We start from the raw sequence: 23,493 nt of genomic DNA, 5'->3' as shown, positions 1-23,493 counted from the left end.
GATGGATTCTTCTTTTATACAACTGTACCGCAATTATCCACTAATTAACCGAAATTTGCACAGCTAATTTTTCGCAATTACTGCGACGATTCAAGTCTGTGTTTCCGCTTCCACATCCGTCAAATTAAACGCGTATACGAATCTCTGACAAAAGAACGAACTGAATAAACGTTGATTTTATATTTCTTCTTTCCGCTTGTTTTTTTATCTCTTCTTTTTTGAAACTATCATTATGTTTATGTGGTTGATATTCCCGCGGTGAAAAGCCTCGATACTTCGATTAGTACCTAGACCACTTTAAAGCGTGTATTCCAATCTTATAATACTTAGGTATAATATAAAAAGTCAGAACGAATGGAATTGATTTTTGCACGAAATGCGGATACAATTATTATTATTAATGTAAAAGTTGGCTGTGGATTGCCGTCATGATGACTTGCGAGTCATTTTTTGTTCTCGCGATGTTTAAAATACAGGGTGAAACATTAAAAACATATAAGGAGATGATATAAATTTTTTTTAAATTAGGCTGAGTTGTATAATATATTAATATCGCGAATTTGCAGAGAACGTTCGTGGGTAACACGCAATACGAAAAATGAACTGTTCGAGTTTTCGTCTCGCGGGTATTAAAAAGATAATAATATTATCGCGTTGATGCGAGGTCATCAGTACGTGTCATCTGGTAGTGGCATTTGTAGTTCGAGTAAGCTCTCAGCTGTTCAATAACAAGCGTGTGTTGTTGGGCAGAAAAACTCTATTCTCCATAATTCGCGGTGTAAAATAATATTATTTCAAAAACACGTGAGTGTAAAATGATTTTCGAAAATTTTTTTCCCAATATTTTCTCATTTTAAAACCATTTTGCAATAAAATATTTGCTACGTACAGATTTCGAAAAAGATTTCCCTTTAAATAAAAAAAATAAAAAAAAACGTTTGAATTTGATATAGCTGTCCAATAATTTTGTAGGATTTTGCCTGTTTCTTCTTCTCCCTGTAATAGTACTTAACTTTTTCATTTAACAGTTTCTCTTGCGGATCGCTCAACTACAGTCTCCGAAAGTGGCGTCAAACGATTCTGCGTTTCTAGGAGATATATTGTCAAATTATACCGTAGCCGCGGCAAAAGTATAACGAGCAAGTAATTCAATTTCAAGATTAAATTCATCCCAGATGGATAAATCACAGGCGTGCAGTTCGTTTCGTGAATATAAATTATCATCCGTCGAGAAGTCGTATTATAAAGTGCGTCAGGTTATAAGTACTTTGTTGTAACTTTACATACAAACACTGCAGGAATTGTAAAGGGAACAGCATTTATCGGATCTGTTGAAAATGTTCGATGGAATGAAATATATTTAAAAAAATCGATCGCCTGTTATACCTGAGGCTGTTCCGAGTGATTATTATTATTATTATTATTATTATGCGTTATTCAAACTTCACAGAGGCAGACGGGCGAATTGAAAGTTTGATATCCTTGAATTGTTTCACGGTAACAATAACACGAGGAGCCAGAGTGGGCGGCGGGTTGAATCTAGAAATGAAATGAAATCCAAACAGAATTAACTGTCTCAGTGAAAATTGGCCGACGCGACAAATAAAAGCGTATTTGCCAGTGGAGCGACAAGACCGAGTTTGATGGGGTGGTTTCGTGACGATACAAACATATCAGGTCGTAAAAAATTTCAGAAGTTACTTTCCTCTTTTTCTTTTTCTTCTTCTTTCTAATTTAAATAGGAAACGAATCATTTTCAAAGGCGAATAGCATCACAATCGGCTGTAACGCAGTTCTGAGGCGTCGTTAGAAAGCGAATTCTATGCAATTGCGAAACGAGTATAATAAAAGTAAAAATAATTTAATAAAAACCTGCAGAAACAGAGCTGGGGTATAAAATGCAGCACGATTCCTTCTACTCGTGCGAGCTCGACAGCACGTGAAACTCAAGAATAAGAAAAGAACTTTTGTCACCCTACTTTGTATGTATTCCGAAACCAAGTTCTCTCGACTTGTAAAGTGAACCTGCGGCAGAAGCGAATGATTTATGTCAGCGCCTTGGGCCTTTAAGGAATTCCCGCAGCTTCCATGAGAAAATCCTACGCGGGAAAAGCGAGAACGTATGCAGAGAGAGCACCGCGAGGAGGCTTTCTTCACTCTCGATTTCTTCCTTTTCTTCCTCCTTAAATCTGTTTCACCTTTTATCAGATGATGGCCTGCCAGGGAATTGAATTTCAGGTTTTAAATATTTACAGAGTTGGATAGTGCAGTGTGCGAAAATTCTGCCGAATCGCGTTTCGTCCACGACCCTTTACGTAAAACGCTTGAACCGTTAAAACTCGGCGAGTGAAATACCTCAGCTCTACTTATTGACGGCTTTTCCAAGTGCACAAAGTGCACTTTAAGCCCGGAAATTGATCGAACGACCGCGTTCACGATTTCGCAGAGCTTATACACCGTCTCGTGGATTTTAAAGGAGAAGTGCTGAAGACCGATAAAAAATTTCACGAAATTCTGTAAGATTTTACTGCACGGCTCTGCAACGCGAGGTGAAGATATCTGAAAAATAATGAAAAGTAGAATGGTATAAATTTTACTAATTATACGTGGTTATTGTACATGTTGAAAATTTTGAATCGCATAAAAATTAAGTTTCGATCATTTACAGAGTCATTGTAACAGTCTGTAAAACGATTTCATTTCCTTTACATTGTCCATTTTCGGCGATTCTGATACACCATCCCACGGTATTTTTTCTTTCTTGCCATCTGCGACGAACGCAAGTCATCGAAATAAAGGGCAAAAACTTGCGCGAATGGAAGTTACGTTATAAGTATATTTCGAGATATTTCGCGGTGAATTGTGAACTATTTATTCAGAACTTCAGACAGCTCAAATTTTTTCTATTATTGATACAGGGACGCGCGTCAGACGAGCTACAATGAAAAGTGCGAAACCCGACAAGAAAAATATAAATATATAGGTAGTATAATAACATCTTCGAAAAGGAAGCTGAGTTATTCAACGAAATTGATAAATGTCAAAGTTGGTCATAAAACGACTAGAGAGATGGGAAAGAGAAGTTGGAATATACATTTTCGAACTTGAATATTGTCACTCGAGTGAACAGAAATAATGACACGAACGAAATGAAGTCCGTTCAAAGCTGCGTGAATATAATCGCACATTTGAAAAATTCGAAGGCAAAGAACGTGTGTGAAATAACAAAAAGTGGTGATGAAAAGTGAGGAAAAAAAATCAAAAAAATGTCGTCGGAGTGAAGAAAATCCGCGCAACAGAGGAGAGAATGAGAAGCGGTGGTGTAAAAAGAGATTTCAGCTCTTGAGTAACGCCAGTCCGCTGCAAATCTGACGACCGGTGAAATATGGAGCTTCTCAAGACCGCAAGGCTCATGGGGCTGAAGCACAGCAGGTGTTCGTACAGAGTTCACCTCATTTTCTGCTTACGTTCTTCTCCTTCGCTCTGATTTATAGCCACGAATACTGTAACTCTCTTACGAAAAGAAGAAACTCTTCTTTCTTCACCATCTTCATTCTTCTTTTTTTTCTTTATTTCTGTTGTTCTTCTAATTCGTCATATTTCCTGTTTTTCAACGAAAAACACTCTCGAACGGTAAACTTTTTACTAACGATAAGAGAAGCAGGATTCCCTGTGGATTAAATTTTCTGCCGGCATATATCTCGAGTTTCTCTATCGGCGGAACGTCCCATGCGGCTGAGGCCAGCAACCGAAGTTACACCTCATTGAAACGAGCCACCTCGGCGCCTACGGATAAGCAACCGGGCGTTACAATTTCATTCGTGAGATGGCAAATTGTAACTTCGGTTGCCTATCTGTAGGCGGTAGGTCGCTTGTTGCCTATTAGTGGACGTAGAACCAAAGCTGTATTTTCTATTGCTTCATATTCGGCATGTGTCTATGTTGCCTATTTGCCGGCGTTGAACCAAGCTGAATTTTGTGTGGCTTTATGTTTGGTATGTATCTACAGTTGCCTATTTGCCGGCGTTGGGCCAAAGCTGAATTTTGTATTGCTTCATATTCGATATGTAGCTATGGTTACATGTTTGCCGGTGTTGAGTTGTGAGTTTCGGAGAAAACTCCCGCGGTACATACGCAACAACTTGGTTCATCAATCAGAATAATTCATGGGTACGGATGACGGTATATCCTAAGTAAAGTTGAACGAGCATGTTTTTGTTACACAGCATCACCGTCCGTGATAGTTTTCCCGACAGTTTCCGCGTTACCGTTAATTCATATTCAATACACCGAAATACCTATCTTGTTGTGTGATACAGGCTGCTGTACTGTAGAAGTTCAATCCGAATCACGTTACATTTTCCGCGAAAATAACATGACAAATCGTAATAAGCGTAAAAATGACATATTCCAATATTACGGATCTTCTTTACAATATTCCCCACGTTTGAAATGAACAATTCAGAGTGATTTTCAATCGGTCAAGAAAAGCGCATTCGTTATACTCATTGCGACACCTTCACCACGCGTATTTACTCAACAATTTGATGCGTTTGACTTGAGTCACAATGTCGAACTGCCTACAAGCACAAAAGTTTCTCGGAATTATACGCCAGAACAAATTATACGCAGATATACATATGTGTCTATGCATACAATAGCAATCAAGAAGCAGCCGCCTTTCGAATGCGATAAATTATCGGCTATCCGCTGAACCGATACTTGAGATAATCCTAAACCATCTATTGTGTTGTGTATAATTCGCAGCTACGGCCTGTACATTATAATTTCAACATAATTTTATGTCATATTTGCCATGAAGATTGCTTCTCAATATTCGTCTTCTTGTTCTACTGTTGGTAAAAAAAAAGAAGGATACATCAATTGATATGATTTCTTTCATCACTTGCGGCCATGAAAAAAGAAACGTTTTATCGCACATTTTCCCCTCCTCGTACAGTTATAAGCTTAGCGTTTATCAAGAGATTAGAAAAACTGTAACCGTGCCGTAACCGTTATCTATCACATTATATCACATACCTACATACATCTATACCTACATAGAAAAATTCAGCAGTTTAAATTTGCTGTAGAAACAAAATAATGGTTGATGATCATTGTCAGAATTATTTTTTCTATCGAGTTTGAACTATAATTCACACATAACCTACTTATTGGATGTTGAATCTACAAAAAACTTCGATTTGTTTTTTTATATCCATTTCTTTTTGCTTTGCTTACAAGCAAAAAGGTATAGCCGGGTTTGTATGGGAAATCTGTCCCCGCGGCGTTTTTGATTTTCACTTGGGGGATCGATTTGACACCAAATAAATATAATTCAGAAAAATTTTTAGCTCATTATCTCAAACTCAAGATTTCCAAAATTCAATATGGCGACAAAAAATTTAGGAAATGGTAGAATTTCATTGAAAATTATACATATCTTGAATCCGCCATCTTGAATTTCGCTAATCTGATAGCGGATTCGTACCCCAAAAACCCCCGTGCGAGAATTTCCACGATCATACGATCATTTAAAAAATGTATGCTGCAAAGGGTTAACACAAGATTTGGATAAAAATTAGTTTTTAATTTTTTTTATAATGTTCCACCACTTAAAAAAAAATGAAAAAATTCCTGAGTGTAAAGGGGTATAGAAGACATTTTTTGACAAAGTTTGGCGGTGGACACTTTCAAATAACACGGTAAAAAAATTGTTATAGTTTTATTTCTGTTCTTAAAAATCGGCTTTAAACGGTTTTTTTTCAAATCTCGAAAACCGTTTCAGATAATGAGCTAAAAATTTTGCTGGATTATATTTATTTGATGTCAAATCGATCCGCCAAGTGCAAATAAAAAAAAGTGGCAGGGACAGATTTCCCATACAAACCCGGCTATACCCTTTACCGAATCTCGGTTCATTCAACTTCAGTTTAATTTCTCGCTCAATAATCAATAGATAAGAGATAAGCTGGGTACGATAGTGTATAAACATTGATCACTCGATGCAGATGGACCGTGTCATATAATTGAGATTAAAACTTATTTAATGATTTTATTGATTGAAGCAATTTCGTTACAAAAGTCTATCAATCGCCAATTGATTTCTCAAGATCATCATCCTCGTCATTAATTAACTCCTACTATAAAAATAATAGCAATACAGTTAACAGAAACAGAGGAGTACTTATTGTTAGGTACGTGTCAAATACCTACACCTAGAAAGAATTAACAAACGGCGAATCCTTATGTCCGAAAAAAGCTACGCAATAAAGCTCGTTAACGTTAAGAAGTTTGCTTCGAACCCAAAGGAAAACATGTATAAAAACTATTGCATGTCTCACATCCACAAATTCACTCGTTAATGATTTGATATTTTTTTCTCTCTCTCTTTTTTTTCATACGTGTGTATGTTATTTTTGTCAAGTTTAATATTAATATGATAAAATGCTAATATATTTCATTACTTCTTAACACTTATACAGCGAGTTATCAACTCCACGGTATAAGTTTTTATATTCAATATTGTTCATATAATAATCATTCAATTAATATGTTAACGCTATACTTAATTGCTAAATCTGAGCCGCACCCAACGAGACCACAAGACGAACTTTTCATTTCTTTCTTTTGAAAGTATCAATCAAATTTCCTTAATTTCCACGATATATGCAAAAAAAATTTATCCTTATCTAATTTCACACGCAGTAAATCCTGAACATGCCTTAATCATTATTTTTCTCTCATCATGCTATCACTATTTACACGGGCTACGATAATAATATCTATAAGGTCCTAATACGGCGATTATTTGAGAAACTAGACTTTCTCCTTGTTAACAACAATCTCGAGCAAGTTTCCTTAAGACCAAAATTTTTTTCAATTCTTACTTTTTCCTCATTTATTATCTGTTTTCCAATTTATAAAACACGATTGTCCTCAATTTAGTTCAACGAATGCTAATACAATCGTTAATTTATTTAAAATCTATTTATACACGGAGATGTCAATATTATTTGTTGTTGGAATGTTTTTAAGAAGCCACGCGAGGTAATCGCACGAATAATAGAAAAACATGATTGATATTGTTGATTACCAAAGTTCAGAATACAAACAATTGGTACGTGAATACATATATATATATTGCAATATTCATTGACGCTTAATTTAGAAACTGTTCAACAATTATCAACTATAACAACAGAATAATTGATTCTCAACGTGGTTGGAAGTTCTCGTTACGTGCGGTCTGTTTTGCTGGATATAGTGCATCAATCATATAATCTATCTGTACACTCACAACCGTTCAGATACACAATAATATTAACATATTTAATATTGGACCAGGAAAGACAACAAAATTGAGAATTGATTGAATTTTCAGATATTTTTTCACTTCTTTTTTTTTTTGTTAGTTTTTCTTTTATATAAAAGTAACGTAATGTTTACAGTACAATATACGTTTATACATTTGATAGCAAAGTGATGTCGAAAAAGTGTTTTCTTTTTTCTCAACGTTTGTCTAAAAAGATGATTAATATTATTATTATTATATCATTTCGTAAACTGTTTACCTTCCTTAATATTACGAGAGAAAACGAAACGAGAGAGAAAAATGAAAAAGATGGAAAGAAATAAGAAACGACAAACAAGATGTAAAAGCAACATCATGTAACTACTTCTGTAATTTTTAATACTTTCTCGTACGTTTTACGCACGGTAGTAATGTAGTAACAGATTATCGATAAAGTAAATAACTATCCTCAAAAAATAAACTTGTGTATTACGGAGAACGAAATAAGGAAAGAAAAATCCTCGAAGATAATAAATCGATTTAATGACGTAACAGGTAAGTGTTTCTATATAAATCAGATGTATCATTTCGAATAACATGATCAGAAATTTTATTTCTGTTTATGACAAGAGAAGGGAGAAAAACAAAAAAAAAACCCAGACAGATCACCTCGCCATATAATATTCATATACTCAGTTTCATTCAATCGTAAATTCACATAAGTAAGATATTATAATAATTTTTCTACAAAGATATTAATTAAAACTATTTTCAGATCAATGCCACGATCGGAGATTAATTAGTTTTTTTTTATCTTTATATTTTCTTTTTATTTATTTATTTATTTTTTTTTTTTCAATAAAAAACTCCGGTCCGAGCTCGGATTTGAAAACAGCGGATCTATATAAGTCCATATTAAATATATTTTACAATAATATTATCATTGTACATGAACAATGTATGCTCTACACCATACTTTGTTAACGCCGGCTAACCAGCACAACTATCGTGATCAAAGGTGTTACATATTGGCAAGCAATAAAGTTATTTTCGAGAAGTCGTACCTCTATGTATGCAATTTTATATTTAAAAGTGAACATCTATCATTTATCCTCAATTGAGTTGTGTCTGAAGAAATAAAGGAATAAAATTTTATAAGCATCCAAATCAGGGATGGCAGAGGGAATCAGACCCAAGATCTACTGTTTGCTGTCTAGACTCTGTGCGATCTACCAATCTCAAATCTTCACCACAGAATTGAATGAAATATTTTTTGAAAAAGTCATGTATTTTTCTTTGCCTTGTCACGATGGACTGATCTAATAGCCACTATCGATTGGGTGGCCATCCCTGATCTACAGTGATCGTTTTTCAGATGCTTAATTTAAGAATTTAATAATATCCATAATAATTATAATAATATTATGGTAATAAAGATGCGCTGATTAGAATGACGATTAACAATAAGGTGTCACTTAGTTAAAATAGAGGAGGGGGACTGGATTTGTGAACCCCGATGTGTGCGCCGCCTTGGTACCTGTTAAAACATTACAATCTTAGAATTTTATCAACCAAACTATTACCTGTTAACAAAGAGTACAATTTTTAAATTCTAATGTTAATAATATCTAATATTATGACATCACTTTTCAAGTATTTAGTAGAGCATTCACAGCAAAGCGATTTGTGGCAAAGTAGTAACGTCTGTAAACTTTAATTAAATGTATAATTATACGATATCAAACATCCAAGCTAAAACCGCTTATACTCCTTTTTGTGTTCTGTACAATTTTTTTCGGTAATTTAATCTATTTGGCCATATAATATATTTACCTAATGTCGAAATTTGGGTACTAATTATTTTCAGGTAAACATTTTACAGTTAGTATTTAATTGTTTGTATTTTTTAATTATCCATAAGACTAAGGAACAAAATGTGAAAAAGTAATTTAAAAAAAGGAAGTAGTCAACAATTTACGAATCCATTAAAACAAAAATACAACTCAAAACTACAAAGTTCGTAGAGAGTATTTGGAAAAGCTCGAGGGAAGATGGGAGCATGTTTTAGATATTCCGAAACATTAATAACAGACTGAAGGATTCAATTCGATGAAACTATCATTTGTCCCTCTATATTGTGATATGCATATGAAACGCCTATTTCACAATGATTTGAAACGATACAAACATTCGAACGATCTCCCCACCCATATTTCAACATCTAAGCAAACAATAATAAATGGTCAGACCCGTTGAGATCCGCAATCGCAACAAGTTTAACATTTTAAATAAAAATCCAATTGCATTGGAGATTGAAAAATTACAAAACTGCATGCCAATGCCACAGCACTGTAACACACTTTCTCAAATTTTTACCAATCTTGACAAAATTTCCACCTCATTTTCCATCGAGATTTTCAAACAGGAGGCCAATACCTCTCAGAGTTGAAAAATAAAGATGATAAATCAGTCCAACACTCACATGAAAGATGTGGTTAAAGAAGGCGGAGGGAGGTTATTCCTTCTTATCCTCATTGGTGGTAGAAGTAATGGTTGTTGTATTGCCTGTTGGAGTGGTGGCTGTGTTGGCAGCCGTGGCCGGCGAAACTGTTGCTGGGCTCAAGGTAGCAGCTGGAGCAGATTTTTGGGGCTCCGAAGAAGGTGATGTAGGAGGTTGAACGTCGGCTGGCGCATCCGTTGCATCTTGGCTCGAGTCCGAACTGTCCTTCACTTCATCATCTTTATCATCCTTTTTCGCTACGTTAGCATCTGTTTCGCTTTTGGTGTTTTCCCGTAAATCTTCCGGCTCCTCCGTCGTTTTCTCATCCTTGGAATTTGTCTCTGGTTTCTTTTCCACCGCCGTTACCTCTTTGCTCTCTACCGGCTCTTCGGGGCTCTTTTCTTCGCTCGACGGCTTGTCGACTTCGTCATCTTTGATTTCATCAACTTCCATTTTTGTCGATTCTTCCACTGAACTCTTGTCATTTTTATTATTCACAATCTCTTCTTCCGCATTGTTTTCATTGTTTTTATCTTGTCTTTTCGGACGCCCGCGTCCACGGCCCGTACCCTTAGCAGGAGTTTCCTTTTTCTCCTTTTTGGGAGGAGATGGTGCGGGCGTTGGAATCCCTAGCCCCCGAGCCGAGCTGCGAGTACGCCTTCTGCCTTCAACTTCTCCAACGGAAGTGTTCAGACCCTTGGAAAAAATTTGTCGTCATTAATAACTTGCACAAGTCAGCATAATTTACTATAAAACATGAAAAGTACTTTGAAAATTTCTTACATCGACTGATTCACATTTGTTCCTCTACACTGCCTGACACAAGTGAATCGAAATTGAAAGTTTGTGAGAACGATGACAGACACAAACATTCATAACGGAAAGCCGAAAGATTCACTTGATCACAAATTATATGATAACCATAAGTCAGTTTCGAATACATTTTTACCGTTATAAATTTAGATAAAAATTTTTTATTCAACAATTAGAAGGTTGTTATGAAAGAAAATAAACGACAGTTTAGCAGTAATCATTTTTCAACAAAATCAAATCTAAGATTTCGGTGAGTTATCAACTTTCTATATCTGATTACTAGTTCACCTGCAAACATTTATCCGCAAACTATAGTTCAAGTGCTGTAGGTGCGTATATCGTAAGATAAATCTGGCAAAATGATAGGAGGATAATTCATAAAGAGCGCTCGTAGGGCAAAAGGTGGGGGAAACCTCTCCCTCCAGTTCCCCCACTCCGAGCTTTACCCCCACTTTCACCCCTCCAACGTTCGCGTAGGCAAAGCCGGCGGGGAGGCAAAATGGAGGGAACTGATCAGGCAAGGGGGTGTAACCTTGGCCCCTTGGATCTTAGGAAAATTCCCTGTAGATTATGCAAAAAGTTTGGGTGTAATTTAACCCAACTAATACCTTTAATATGGCCTCGCCTTCCTGGGCTGTTCTTTCTAAGGTCGACAGCCTTTTCGAACCTCCACGTTTATTTTTGGTCGGAGTTGGTTTGTCCTGGACTGTTTGATCCTGGGAAAACAAAAGGAAAAATGCATCAGTTTATCGGCGAGATTAGGTGTCTCTGAAGTGAGCTGGTGTAACGGCCAGTAAATGACTGAAGCGATAAGATTAAACGAGTTGGACAGAGACAAGAGAGTTTCGTTTGTTTCAATATATGTCGTTGATTTGCTTTCTTTTTTGTTTCCCGCCATTTTGATTTTCCCACTAAAATACTTGTAGCGCAACGAGTATGGTACGAAAAATGAACACAACATTGTTAGACTTTGCTAACGGGAAATTGTTGTGAAGGGAATGTAAACGATTTCCCGCCTTTTTAATCATCTGCCGGCGTGCACAGACTACTCCGGACGAAAGGCGCAAATAAAAAACATCCTCCATCTTTGCCACTAAAGGACAAATGGTACGGCTTTGAAAAATCGCTGAATATGACCTCACGCGTATTAAGAAGAACTTCTCGAACAATATTAATCTCCTGCATCTAGGCGATTCACAGCGAGCCTATAATTGCTTAATACCCGCATGCTGGAGAGTTGAGAATTTTCGAGATACCGAGCGTCGCCCCGTATTTGAGGGACTTACACGCCGCCTTGGCATGGAAACTCGGCTTGACGAAGGGTTTTCACTGGTTTTCACGCACTTACCTTAGACACATCGTCGACACTGTTATCGTTCTTGGTCTCCGCTTTTATCTCAGACATTTCTTCGTGCCGGAATCACTCAAAAACACACGAAAACCACTGATTTACTACTAGAAATCGCAGGGAGCCCGGTCGCACTGTTTATACGATAAGCAAAGATGGCGGGTAGCGTGGGTCACGTGACCTCGTCAAACGTAGAGCGGGACGAGAGCCGCGCCACCACACGTCGCGTTCCTCAACTATAAACACCCGCGGGTTCGCTTGCGCCGATTCAAACATTTCTATTTCAAACATACATTTCAACTCCCGCATGCTGCTTTTTCCCGCGCCGCTTTATCATTCGTACTTAAAAATAGTAAGAGCTGCGAAGTGATGAATATTTTTGTCGCTTCTTTTTCTAACGGTGTATAAAGAATGTTAGTGAAATTTTTCAATATTTTCGTGAATACTCCGAAAACTAGGGTTGTACTTGCGATCACTTTTGCTTATAGGTATGCAAAAAAATATATGCATTTATCTGTAAAAAAAAAAATTTTTAAACAACAATGGAAAGAAATAATTTCGAATTTTTGAATTGAGATATTGATTATTCCTAGGAATAATTGTATTTCTTTTTCAATCTCAAATAGTTGCATTTTATTTATAGAAAAGTTGGCTGCTAAAATAGATGAGGAGGGAAATCAGAAAAAATGTATTTTTCGGTCAAAGTTTTCGGTCTTTTCCCCATTTTCATCTTGTCTACATAACTGGAATGAATCCAAAGCTTTATCTGTATTCAATTCAGCAATTAATGCCGAAATTAAGATTCATATACATACTCCGGCCGAGAATTGGGTCTTTTAAAAAGCGAAAATAATTAATAAATGTAGCAAATCAGTTTCGAATCAGAAATTAAATGAACAAAAAGACATTGATTTTATGGCAATCTTAATTCTAATGTACAAAGATATATCAATACCTTCAATGTCGAAGGGTGCAATTTCCTTACAATCTTTATGTTCCCGTGATAAATAAGGTAAGGTCCTAATTTAAGTTTTGGTAATCGCATCTCAATGCGTAGGCATTCGCCTGAACCAAAACCTTGCTCTAAAGTCATCGCTGCATGTTAAGAAAGCTGGAGCAGTCGGAGAATGTACAATTAAACGGACAGGGCCGTTGTGACCCAATGACAAAAGCTGCTTTCTGGATGCATTTCGGGAATTCCAAGCACAAAGAGAAGTTGTAGCCTCGTCCGGAAACATCACATAGTCTTCAGTGTGATTAAATATTGCTTGAGCTTTGTGCTCCTGTTTTCCTGAGAAAAAAAATAAAAGATAAATTTAAAAACGATCACAAGTTACGACTCTTTCCAAAAGTGCCCGAACTCTTCATTTCGGAGACACAAGCGTGACTTGACCACGATTTTGATTTAAAATTTCAATGACCACTACATTCGAGCCTGTTTTCTGTGAATGTTTACAATTTCAAATGCTTGGTAAATGTGGATAACACGTGAATGAAAAACTTTGACGTGTACCACGATGTATGATTAACATCTCAAGTGCCAGATCAAAGAGACTCGAAAACCTTTTACCTGTTGTACCAGCACCTGTGTAAGCGATCAAACATCTGCTTGTTGACAGTTCCCATAATTTAATCAAAGAATCTTTTCCAGATGACAGTAAATACTGAAAATGAATATCAAAAATTTATACTCATATTCTTTACCAAGACACCTTAGTGACATGGGAAAGCACGTCCCTGAAAGTCACGGAGACAGCAAAGTGTAAGTACAATTCTCATCTGTGTTTGCCTCAGTCACAATTATAGATATCAGTTTAATTTATAAACTAGGCAAGAAACGTACCTTTCCATTTCTTGTAAACGTCACGGAGCAAACCTCGTACCCGTCGTGTGCTTTGACAAAAGTATTTATACATCGATTGGATACACCGTCCCATAATTTAATACTTCCATCCTTGCCAGCAGAGGCATAAGTCTTACCGTCCAGAGAGTATTTAATACTGGTTATACCTGCTGTATGCTGATGGCTTGGTATACTAGACACAAAACACTGCGCCGTATTTACATCGTACAATCTAACGACAGGATGATTCGTACCAACAACAAGAAAGTCACCAGTCGGATGGAACGACAAGCATCTGATCTGGTCGGCGTCTGTTATAGTGCGAAAAGCTTTCTTAACACTGGCTTTACTGAAGTCGAAGAGCTTGACTGAGAAATCTCTGCTCCCAGAAACAAGGATTGGCTCCCTAGGATGAAACTCTAAGCAAGTCACCTCTTCCAAGTGATCGTACAGCGTTCTGATCACCGGATGCCCCCCAGTTTGATCACCAGGTGCCATTTCATCCGGTGCAGACTTGGCCAACATTCTGTCAACATCTAAAATCTTTATCGAGGCATCGACAGAGCCTGTGGCAATTAGCTGCCCATCTGCCGAAAATGCTCCTGCTCTACAATTTCCTTTATGCGATGTGACATATGCCGTTTCATACTGTGCCGGTTCTGGTGCCTGTGTCTGAGCCTCTGTTTCAAATTCCAAATCTAATCCAGGACCAAGAGTATTATCGACATTAGAAAATGTCGGTAGGTTATTCACTTCTTTCTTTGTACGATCCGGCTCATGCGCAGCCCCGATCAACATCAAATGCAACAATCTATCCGAAGGTGGGCAAGGCGGCTCAGCTTGTATCATATTTGACAATTGAACCGCCAAAGTTTGGTGACCATCATAGAAAAGTTGGCTGAAAAATGGGTTTTCAATATAATTAGGACCAGTTTGTCGATTAGTGAACACAATTTCGTAACGTCGACAGAATGACGTGTCAGACACTTATGTAAAAATATGTAAACTGCAGAAATTGTGAGACTGTATCTCTTGCAATTTGATATGTAATTAAAAGAGAAAATCAATTTGACTACTGCCTAATATTTGGATATCGCAGTCTGGAATTGTTAAACAAGATGTTTTGATGAATTGGATGCTTAAGGTTTTATTACATCACTAGAAGTTGAAAAAACTTAGCAATTTACTCAAGTGCTTGTAACAAATATTCCATATCAGAAAATTTTCTTACAAGAAACCGATTTTTCAGATATCCCTAATTGAGGTGTATAAACTTTCATTGCCCCAGATATATTGTAAAATGAGTTTTTCTAAGCCCTCTGAAAAAGAGTTGTAAAGACATGAATAACCGTTTAGTTAATTTTCCGTTATTTTTTTACGAAATCATAAGTTGAAGTAATGGTGTCTGAACATAAAGAAAACGTGAAATGAAAAGTTTGAAGTAGTGAAAAATTTGAGCTTTACTTACCTGATCATAAGCCGATAGAGCGATTCTCTACTTTTAATAATATTCTTCGGATCTAAATCTGGCTCCTTCATGTTCAAATGATAATCTTTATTCTCCTTAGGCGACTGAATTTTGTCGGTTTTATTTTTTCAGTCACAAAACTGAATCCAAAAATACGACCGACGACAATTCGTGGTTCGCCTCTGTCACCGTCGTGATCTCTGCGTGGTGAGAGGTTATGTTGTGTTGACGCATTTCGCCTATTCGAAGTTAGTCGCACGATTGGATATCAAAATTAGAACCTCAACTATCTCCATAGGAATTGCCAATCGGATAACCTCCTTTCACGATACACCAGAAATGGCATAATGGCTGCCGCGAAAAGCGAAGCTGAATCGAGTCAACGAAATTTGGCCGAAAGCTTAATCAAGGATTCTAAGATCAAACTGCGACCAATTTCTGAACACGTTATAAGAAAGAGATTACCGCCACGTTTACCGAAGGGTGACAAGGACTTCTATATCACCAACAAAACAAACTTCAAGGTAACCTCAGAGGACCTAACCTCACTTAGTACGTTTAAACAACTCGATATTTCGTACCATTTGCCAATTATTTTATATAAATATCCATAGTGTGGAGTTGGGAAATTGGCAAACATTGTAACCCAATCTTGTACCGTTTCTTCTCAGCTTGTTTCTGGTTATTACAATTTCCAACACTCTAGCTATCAGAATTTATAAATTCTTGCATATTTAGCACGATTTGTTGCTTCATTGTAAACAAGAATATAACTATGCATGATTTTTCATGATACTATCGATTCTGTTCAAGGCTCAGCTGAATAAATGTGAAAAACTACTGGATTCCGGTGAACAAGAAATTGTTATTCATGCTCTTGGTGCTGCGGTAAGCAGAGCTTGCAATTTGGGCTTACAACTGAAAGCAAATCACCACGGAACTGTGGATTTGGACATAAATACGTCAACTGTAGATATAATTGGTAGGTGCGGCTGAGCTAGGATTTAAATGTAAAATTGTTGTCTGTCAGTGGTATAATTGATTTGACTTTTATAGATGATTTTGAGCCCATCACAGACGATGCTGACTATGAGGTAAATCAACGGCAAAATTCAGCCATTCATATTCGAGTCTTCCGCACAGCATTGTTTGGGACACTAAAATAATCACATACTATTAATTTTAAGTGAGTTTATTCAGTCTGAGGTAGCGTTTGGATGTAAGGTTTATACTTTATAAGACAATGAACAAGCTTAATTTTGATATTTGATATTTGTTTTTTCTTCATTCTGAACTTCCTCAAGATGATATTTTCCCTCAACGAATTAGTGCACTGGCTGGGTTTAACGATATTCGAAATATGGATCAATCTTATGTCTTTGACAATATTTACGATTTTGCTCGCCATGAAGTTAGATAACCATTATTTCTTAGGCAGTGGAGGCTGGTGGATTGTATTCTCGCCATTATTTATCGCTGATGGCTTGAACACGTATTTTTGTGCAATTATTTTCATAAGAATGCAAATGGAGGGTATAATGAAAAGTGCTATACTGAGAGCACTTTGGAGTTTGACTTTTCTTTTGTTAGTTTTTGTCTTCAAGTATTTACTTTGTAAAAAATTGTCAGGTCAAAGCAGTCTGGAATATTCTGAAGTTTTAAGCCCTGTTTTTATTCTGTTACAACTTATCGCTGTCAGGGCTTGTCAGCTTCACTGACCCAGGGCTTTAGATAGAAATGATCCCGTCATAGAATTTTCTTTACAACAATCTTCCATATATGTTGCAACTGAGCTTATGTACACCATACGATAAGTGAATACGAGGTGCATTTGTGTCTACCAAAACTTCATTTATGGCCATAAATAGTTCTCATAAGTGCGTATTCGGAGAAACTCAAAGTAATTTTAAGTAAGAATTATGTTAATTGTTTTCCTCAAGCATTAGCATGATATCTCAAATAGAAAATCAAATTTCCTATTAGTCAAATATTCATCTCTTATTGCAGTGCTCTTTGAAGGGAAAGAGACTGATTGTGAGATGCTTCAAGTTCCGAAATTCTGCTTTGCATGATTTTATTTTTGGAGCTTTTGAATCATTTCACTATTGTGGATATATTATTTTTCTGATAATTCAAAGTTAGAGCTGTTGAAAATTATATAATATTATTTTAAAACAAATATCCAAACTTTTTACACTGATTTTAAAATCTAAAACTATTTATATGTGATACATTTTTGCAACAATATTACATTGCTTAGTTTGCATTTAATTCTTTGTAATGTATATTGCGCAACTGTTGACTGTGGCCCAATACATTGAATTATATACTGCAGTATAATGTAAATTAGATTAGAGGTAATCCCAATTTACTTAGGTTTTATACAATCAAACATAAAATGTGTAGCTAGCAGAAGCTGTACAAATAACCGAAGATAAAAAATTCCAGCGAAGTATGATGTGTAAATACGATGAATAAAATTAAATTAAATATTGGATAACTTGGTCAATTATAATTAGTTCAATTTCCGATTTATAGTTAAAACAAAGAATCACATCAGACCAGTAATATAAAACTGTTTATAAAGAAGGTAGGTACTTTACAACATTAGGAACTGAATTACAAAGCGAGTATTACCGAAAATTACATATTAATAAGGTAAAAATTATTAACATTCATCAATAGTATGATTGTTAGTATTTTGTATCTGAAATACTTTGAGTGCAATATTATATAATCATGTTTATACGTGAACATGAATGTATTTGCTGTGATAACAGTGATCATCTTTAATACTGTATTAGGCCAATATTCCCCAATAATAATTTGATTAATTCTGTTCTAAACATAGAGCTTGTTAGCTGTGGTAAACAATACTTGAAACAACCCGGCACTCAATACTCAACTACAGTATGCGTTGAGATATCCAATTTATTCGCGTTTAATGAAAAAAATTAAGAAAATTTCCACAGTCAATCAAGTCAATAAATAATGTTCTAATTGTCAGAAATGCGTCCATTTCTAGATGTATGATGTTGGGAATATATTATATTGTTTGCCTAATATAAAATATGCAAATGTGAAATTATTACTGGTTATCATTACATAATAATTGTAATTTCTCTTTACTTTCATATTTCATTCGTATTTGAGAAGTAATTACGTTGTAGATATTATTCTATTCTGATAATCATTCAATTTGACCATAGGTTGTTGGTCAGTGTTTAAATAGGGGAAACTGACCCTAACAATGCCTCGACTCCAATCCCAAAAATAAACAATTTAGTCGGTATAGCCTGTGACGGCAAGCACCCTCTTTCCTGCAGCCTCCCTTTACTTCCCTTTCCTACCCTTCTCCAACCAAGATCAATATTCCTAGCCAAAGGGAGACGGAAAACCCCAACGTGAAGTGGAAGGGGTGTGAATCAAAGCACTCTATAGCCAAAGCCTGTTGCTGCTAGCATACTTGAAACTGTCTTGGCTGAGAAAGTTTTAACTGGGCAGATAAATTTGATTGAGTTTGAAAAAAGAGCGACAATAAAGACTAGTGATGTGTGGTGAGCTCATATCAAAAGATTATGGACAACCTGGGTAATTGGACCAACGGTGAGCTTGTAGCATATTAAAATTGTTATTATTTTGCTTTAACACTGACACAATATAACATCTTTTACTTGTTATTTAAGTATACATGCCACTTTTAGAAAATCGAAACAATAAGAAGTGACAAATTAACTGGCAGAAATGTGATAGTCCACTGGAACTATAACTGTAGCTTGGCAAACTAGTTTATGAAAGCAAAATATTGTTCAATTTATCTCTTTATGAGGTCAATATTTTACTATTTGCAACTCCTTACTGATTCACATATATATATATCACCAATACTGCTAATGAAATTTAGACAAACATGAAAGAAAAGTTATTCTAGTGGATTAACATGGTGAAATCAAATACTACTGTCCTATTGTCTCGCTGAAGGTATGTAAGAGAGATACATGATACGAAATTATACAAGAATATCAATTTTCCATACTCTATAAACTTGATACAAGAAGTAAGCGTCGTGACAGGATGTGAACTATTCATCCCACATGAAACACGATCATTTAAATATTGTGAACAGGTATTATCAATGTGACAACACCAGTACCAGGGCAAAATAGCGTATCCAGTTTATCAACTTCAGAACCAATTGACAAGCTATTAATCGTCGCACCTTCATTGGTGGCGGTGAACCAGGATTTACGATGGATATTCTTATTACACACCTATGGTTTTGCCTGCCTCTTTTTTGTGCTCAGCTTCTACACATTTTTCTCCATACTAAATTTAAGGTATTATTACAATCAGTCGTTCGTTAATTGTAATTCCTTCTCAAGCGCATAATTATTTTTGTAAATATGGAATGAAAATATTGGTGCAAGTGTACATATAAGGTATATCATCTTATATTTTTCAGATCTCTCATTTCAAGTCGCCCCTTTATGTCAACTATAAATGTATTCCTTTGCTTACTCGGTGCTTCGAGGTCTGGTTGTCTATTCGTAGATCCATACAATCTTAAAGAGGTAAGTGATAATAGATATTAGAATACAAATGATTGTACAGAAAGTCATGTACATATTCCTTAGCACATTACACATTCAGGCTTAACCAATGTGCACACCTTATTTTAATAATGAAGGAAAACTTTTAAAAATCATTCTAGACCATGCCTCGAGTTATTGGCTCAATAATGTGGGACATCGGATTTCCATGTGTGACTTCTGCTTTTTGCCTAATACAATTGGCTTTTCTGCAACTAACACAGGTGATACATACGTTCCACAGTATCTGAAAGAGCATAGTGCTACGGCTGATAAAACCCAGGCAATTAGAGGAGACACCGAATCTTGAATATACTATCAGTCTTTGCTGTGTGTCATTAATGCATTTAATATAATGGTCTTTGAAATGTTCTGTCAAATCCTTATAAACTGCTTTGCTTATAAAATCAATTTAAAATATGCATACATATTAATTTTCAGCTCAAGTTTGGTCCTGAAAAGCTACAGAAAGAATCTTGTCTAAGTCTAATAATTACGGCTCATTTCTCCTGCATTATAGCAAGCGACGGCGTTCTTGCCTTTCATAATCATTACGTAGCGAAGTATGTGATTCAAACTATATTCCTTGTATGGAGTATTATGCTGTATTTGACTTTTCTTCATGCTGGCTATAAAGTCATGCATTTACTAAGAACTGTGCCAAATAGTATGCTAACGCGGGATAATTCTCACATGAATCAAAAAGGTTTGTTATCGAACTAACTTCTTATAGTATATAATAGCATAATGTCATTCTAAACATTGATCTCAGTCGAACTTATGCAAAATAGATATTTAGTAATCTTAAATGTTATTGTAGGAATAATGCAGCTTGCTATGCTTGCGCCTTACAATAATTTAGCCACCTCTGTAGCCGCGGCGCTAGTGCCAACTCTACTTGGCCCAAAGCTGCGAGCGTCTGATGATAATAATGTGCCTGGAAGTATCGCTAAAGATTCTGAGCATAATCAAAGCTTGAAAGGTAGTAGTAGCACTGCGCTAGAAGAACCAAGGGTGGTGAATATTCCATTGATAAGAATAAATGTGACAACATATATTTTCAGCTCACTCGACAAACATAGCAACAAAGAGCCTGGAATGTAATCGTAAAGACCCAGTTGCATCGTCAACCACTTTGGGCACTCAGTTACTACTATCAACGCAAGCTAATCAACCAATACCAGTAATATCTACCGTACCGGAAGTTTACGTTAGACCACCAACTCCAACGCCGTCGACTGCCAATCTACCGATTATTACAGTTTCAAGCCCAAGCCGAAGAAGTTCATTGGCAAGTAGGAGAGGGAGTGATATTTCTGGGTCATCTAGACGTAACTCTGAGTGTAGCGTTAGATTCATCAATGAAGAAGAGACATCACCTTCTAGAGAATCACAACGCAATTCGGAGTTCAACGTCAAGCAGCCAACCAATTCAGAAAGACCACGGACACCGGAAAGTATATTACGCAGACATTCAGAAAATGTTACACCTGCTAGTAGCACCAAAGACCTGAGAAGATGCTCAGATTTTACTCACGAAAAAAATCGCAGCTCCCAATTTGCAACCAAGTTGAGACGAAATAGCGACTTTGGTAACAGAACACCGAAAAGACTGCTTTTGACTGAAGAACAAAGACTGCCTAGCGTGCTGGATCATAGCCCTACAGGTACAATCGGTATTAAAGATTAACAGCAATGCTGAATTAAACTGACAACTAGAATTTCTTGAAACACAGGCAGAAAGCCGTTTTTTTGTATAGAAATTCATGCCTGTTAATTTTGCAGGTTCCAGACGGAATTCGGACATAGGCAGTTTGATGACGACGACAAAATTAGACTCTCGTAGAAACTCAGAATTCTCCTGTCGAAGGAATTCCGAATTTTTCCAGATCAAGCCTTTGGTAATAAATCGTCGGAGTAGCGACATAAGTATTAGAACACTGGATAAAAGTCCGACACACTATCATAGCATTGTCCCTGAAAATCCTGAACTACAAGAAAAATCAGAATCCGATTCTGATCAACCAGATTGCAACGAGAAGGCGGCATTGATGAATAATAAATCCACACACAACAAATGCAATGAAAAGGATGAAATAGCTAAGACGAGGAAAAAAAATTTGTCATGGAAAAATGACAAGTGTAAAGACGATCCAGAAGAGATTACAGCAGAAAGCAGTTTACTGCCAGATAATGCAACAGCAGAAGGCAGAATTACGGTAACGTAAATTTGAAGTTGACTTATTATTGAATCCAGAAACAATTTAATAATATTCAGATTCCTGATAAACAAAGTGACATGTCTTTCAGGGGGCTGATTTTACACTTCACTCAATATTAAATCATATTGCATATGTAAATAGAGCTAAGTCTGATACACCGCTGCATATACCCGAGGCTGATACAGCCGCAGCACGAAAGTTACAAATACGAAAAGTCTTGAACGTTACCTACACTACAGCAATTTTGGGCATAATTTTGTGCGTTGCAGATATTGGCAGGATATTTGGTCCTTACGGTGAGATTGAAAAATTTTAATATCATTCATTTAAGCTAATATAGATTTTACCCAGCAAATTTTGAATGCGAGATTAATCGCTCGCATCTTTTGTACAATTAATATTTTTAGGACTTCTAGCAGAAACAGCTACGTATGGCGCAAGGCATAATCCAGCACAAATTCCCCAGCCATGGCCCTGGCTACTATATCAAACCTTGTGCCGAGCACTGGAGCTCATAATGGGATGTGCTATGGCGAGTATAACTAAACAGCCATCGGTAAGCCCACGTCATCAATATCTGAATACCTATCCCAGCTATAGCTTACGCATGAAACAAAGAGAAAATCTTTACATATGAAGCAATACTCAATTTCATTCTGAAATAGACTGAAGAAAAAAGAGAAAGTATATCTCAACTGCCTGTAGAAATTCAAAAACTCTGTAGGACTTTGGAAGTTGTTTACGCCGCTAGAAAATTGTTATTTTTGTGGAGAGATTGAAAAAATACATTCATGTTGGAAAATAAATAAAGGAATGTTGAGTTCCAGCACTATTACTACAGAAAATAATTGCATGTAACAAAGTCCTTAAGGCTTTTACGAATTTCCGGTGGTATTCTGACTTAAAATTCAAAACATAAGTGGCATGAAATAACAGTAATTACTGATATAACTATCTTCCAAATTGATTCATTTAATTTCCTAGATTGGTGAAAAGTATAAACCACCCATTTAGTGAGACTGTCCTTTCCCAACTTGACGATTTACAAGATAAATATGACGTGTATAAAATATTTATGAATATTTATTTAAAAAAGTCGAAACCATGAAAGATTGAGTTGACTGTCTTCAATTGACAAAGATTTGAAAAAAAAAAGAATATATCACTTCGTAAATAAAGTCCTTCTCAAGAAATCTATTTTGATCGATAGTTATATTTTTAACATTAGATTTAGTTATGAAATATAAAACATATTTTTCCCGCAGTCGTAAGTATGTATATTTTAATTTTTCTATGACCTTTTGGCGATCCAAGGTGAAATGAAAAAAAAAGTAATTAATTAATGATAAAAAATTCTTTTTAAAATATTTCCATCGAGTGAACGAACATTTCAGAACTATTGCGGTTCTCTTATAC

General features: G+C 36.0%; 5 protein-coding genes across 8 annotated transcripts; 3 read left to right on the top strand and 2 right to left on the bottom strand.

Moving 5' to 3' along the window:
• Positions 1-8,097: 8,097 nt before the first annotated feature.
• Positions 8,098-12,133, bottom strand: LOC124408477 (putative uncharacterized protein DDB_G0271982). The gene is made up of 4 exons (XM_046885422.1): positions 11,956-12,133; positions 11,216-11,323; positions 9,777-10,490; positions 8,098-8,831 (listed from the first exon to the last, which is right to left on the bottom strand). Exons 1-3 carry the CDS (start codon positions 12,010-12,012, stop codon positions 9,810-9,812), a joined length of 846 nt encoding a protein of 281 aa, XP_046741378.1. The 5' UTR covers positions 12,013-12,133; the 3' UTR covers positions 8,098-8,831; positions 9,777-9,809.
• A 366-nt stretch (positions 12,134-12,499) lies between these two features.
• On the bottom strand, positions 12,500-15,382 carry LOC124408478 (cleavage stimulation factor subunit 1). The gene is made up of 4 exons (XM_046885423.1): positions 15,267-15,382; positions 13,799-14,696; positions 13,526-13,619; positions 12,500-13,246 (listed from the first exon to the last, which is right to left on the bottom strand). Exons 1-4 carry the CDS (start codon positions 15,335-15,337, stop codon positions 13,002-13,004), a joined length of 1,308 nt encoding a protein of 435 aa, XP_046741379.1. The 5' UTR covers positions 15,338-15,382; the 3' UTR covers positions 12,500-13,001.
• A 206-nt stretch (positions 15,383-15,588) lies between these two features.
• On the top strand, positions 15,589-16,536 carry LOC124408479 (ribonuclease P protein subunit p20). Its single transcript, XM_046885424.1, has 3 exons — positions 15,589-15,790; positions 16,080-16,248; positions 16,323-16,536. Exons 1-3 carry the CDS (start codon positions 15,614-15,616, stop codon positions 16,430-16,432), a joined length of 456 nt encoding a protein of 151 aa, XP_046741380.1. The 5' UTR covers positions 15,589-15,613; the 3' UTR covers positions 16,433-16,536.
• On the top strand, positions 16,536-17,167 carry LOC124408480 (transmembrane protein 203). The gene has a single exon (XM_046885425.1). The coding sequence runs from the start codon at positions 16,571-16,573 to the stop codon at positions 16,982-16,984; it is 414 nt and encodes a 137-aa protein (XP_046741381.1). The 5' UTR covers positions 16,536-16,570; the 3' UTR covers positions 16,985-17,167.
• A 1,366-nt stretch (positions 17,168-18,533) lies between these two features.
• Positions 18,534-23,161, top strand: LOC124409316. Of its 4 annotated transcripts, none has more exons than XM_046886859.1 (10): positions 18,534-18,872; positions 19,393-19,603; positions 19,729-19,837; positions 19,978-20,079; positions 20,297-20,561; positions 20,676-20,837; positions 20,920-21,522; positions 21,641-22,074; positions 22,166-22,373; positions 22,494-23,161. In XM_046886859.1, exons 1-10 carry the CDS (start codon positions 18,845-18,847, stop codon positions 22,712-22,714), a joined length of 2,343 nt encoding a protein of 780 aa, XP_046742815.1. In that variant the 5' UTR covers positions 18,534-18,844; the 3' UTR covers positions 22,715-23,161. The 4 variants fall into 4 exon arrangements, with proteins under 4 accessions (XP_046742815.1, XP_046742814.1, XP_046742816.1 ...); XM_046886858.1 differs by having other exon boundaries at positions 18,536-18,872; positions 22,485-23,161; XM_046886860.1 differs by lacking the exon at positions 20,676-20,837 and having other exon boundaries at positions 18,536-18,872; positions 22,485-23,161.
• The last annotated feature ends 332 nt before the right edge of the window (positions 23,162-23,493 follow it).

Source organism: Diprion similis, chromosome 8, assembly GCF_021155765.1.
Source record: "Diprion similis isolate iyDipSimi1 chromosome 8, iyDipSimi1.1, whole genome shotgun sequence".
In the NCBI taxonomy this organism is placed as follows: domain Eukaryota; kingdom Metazoa; phylum Arthropoda; class Insecta; order Hymenoptera; family Diprionidae; genus Diprion; species Diprion similis.
This window is presented reverse-complemented; position numbering and strand designations above follow the sequence as displayed.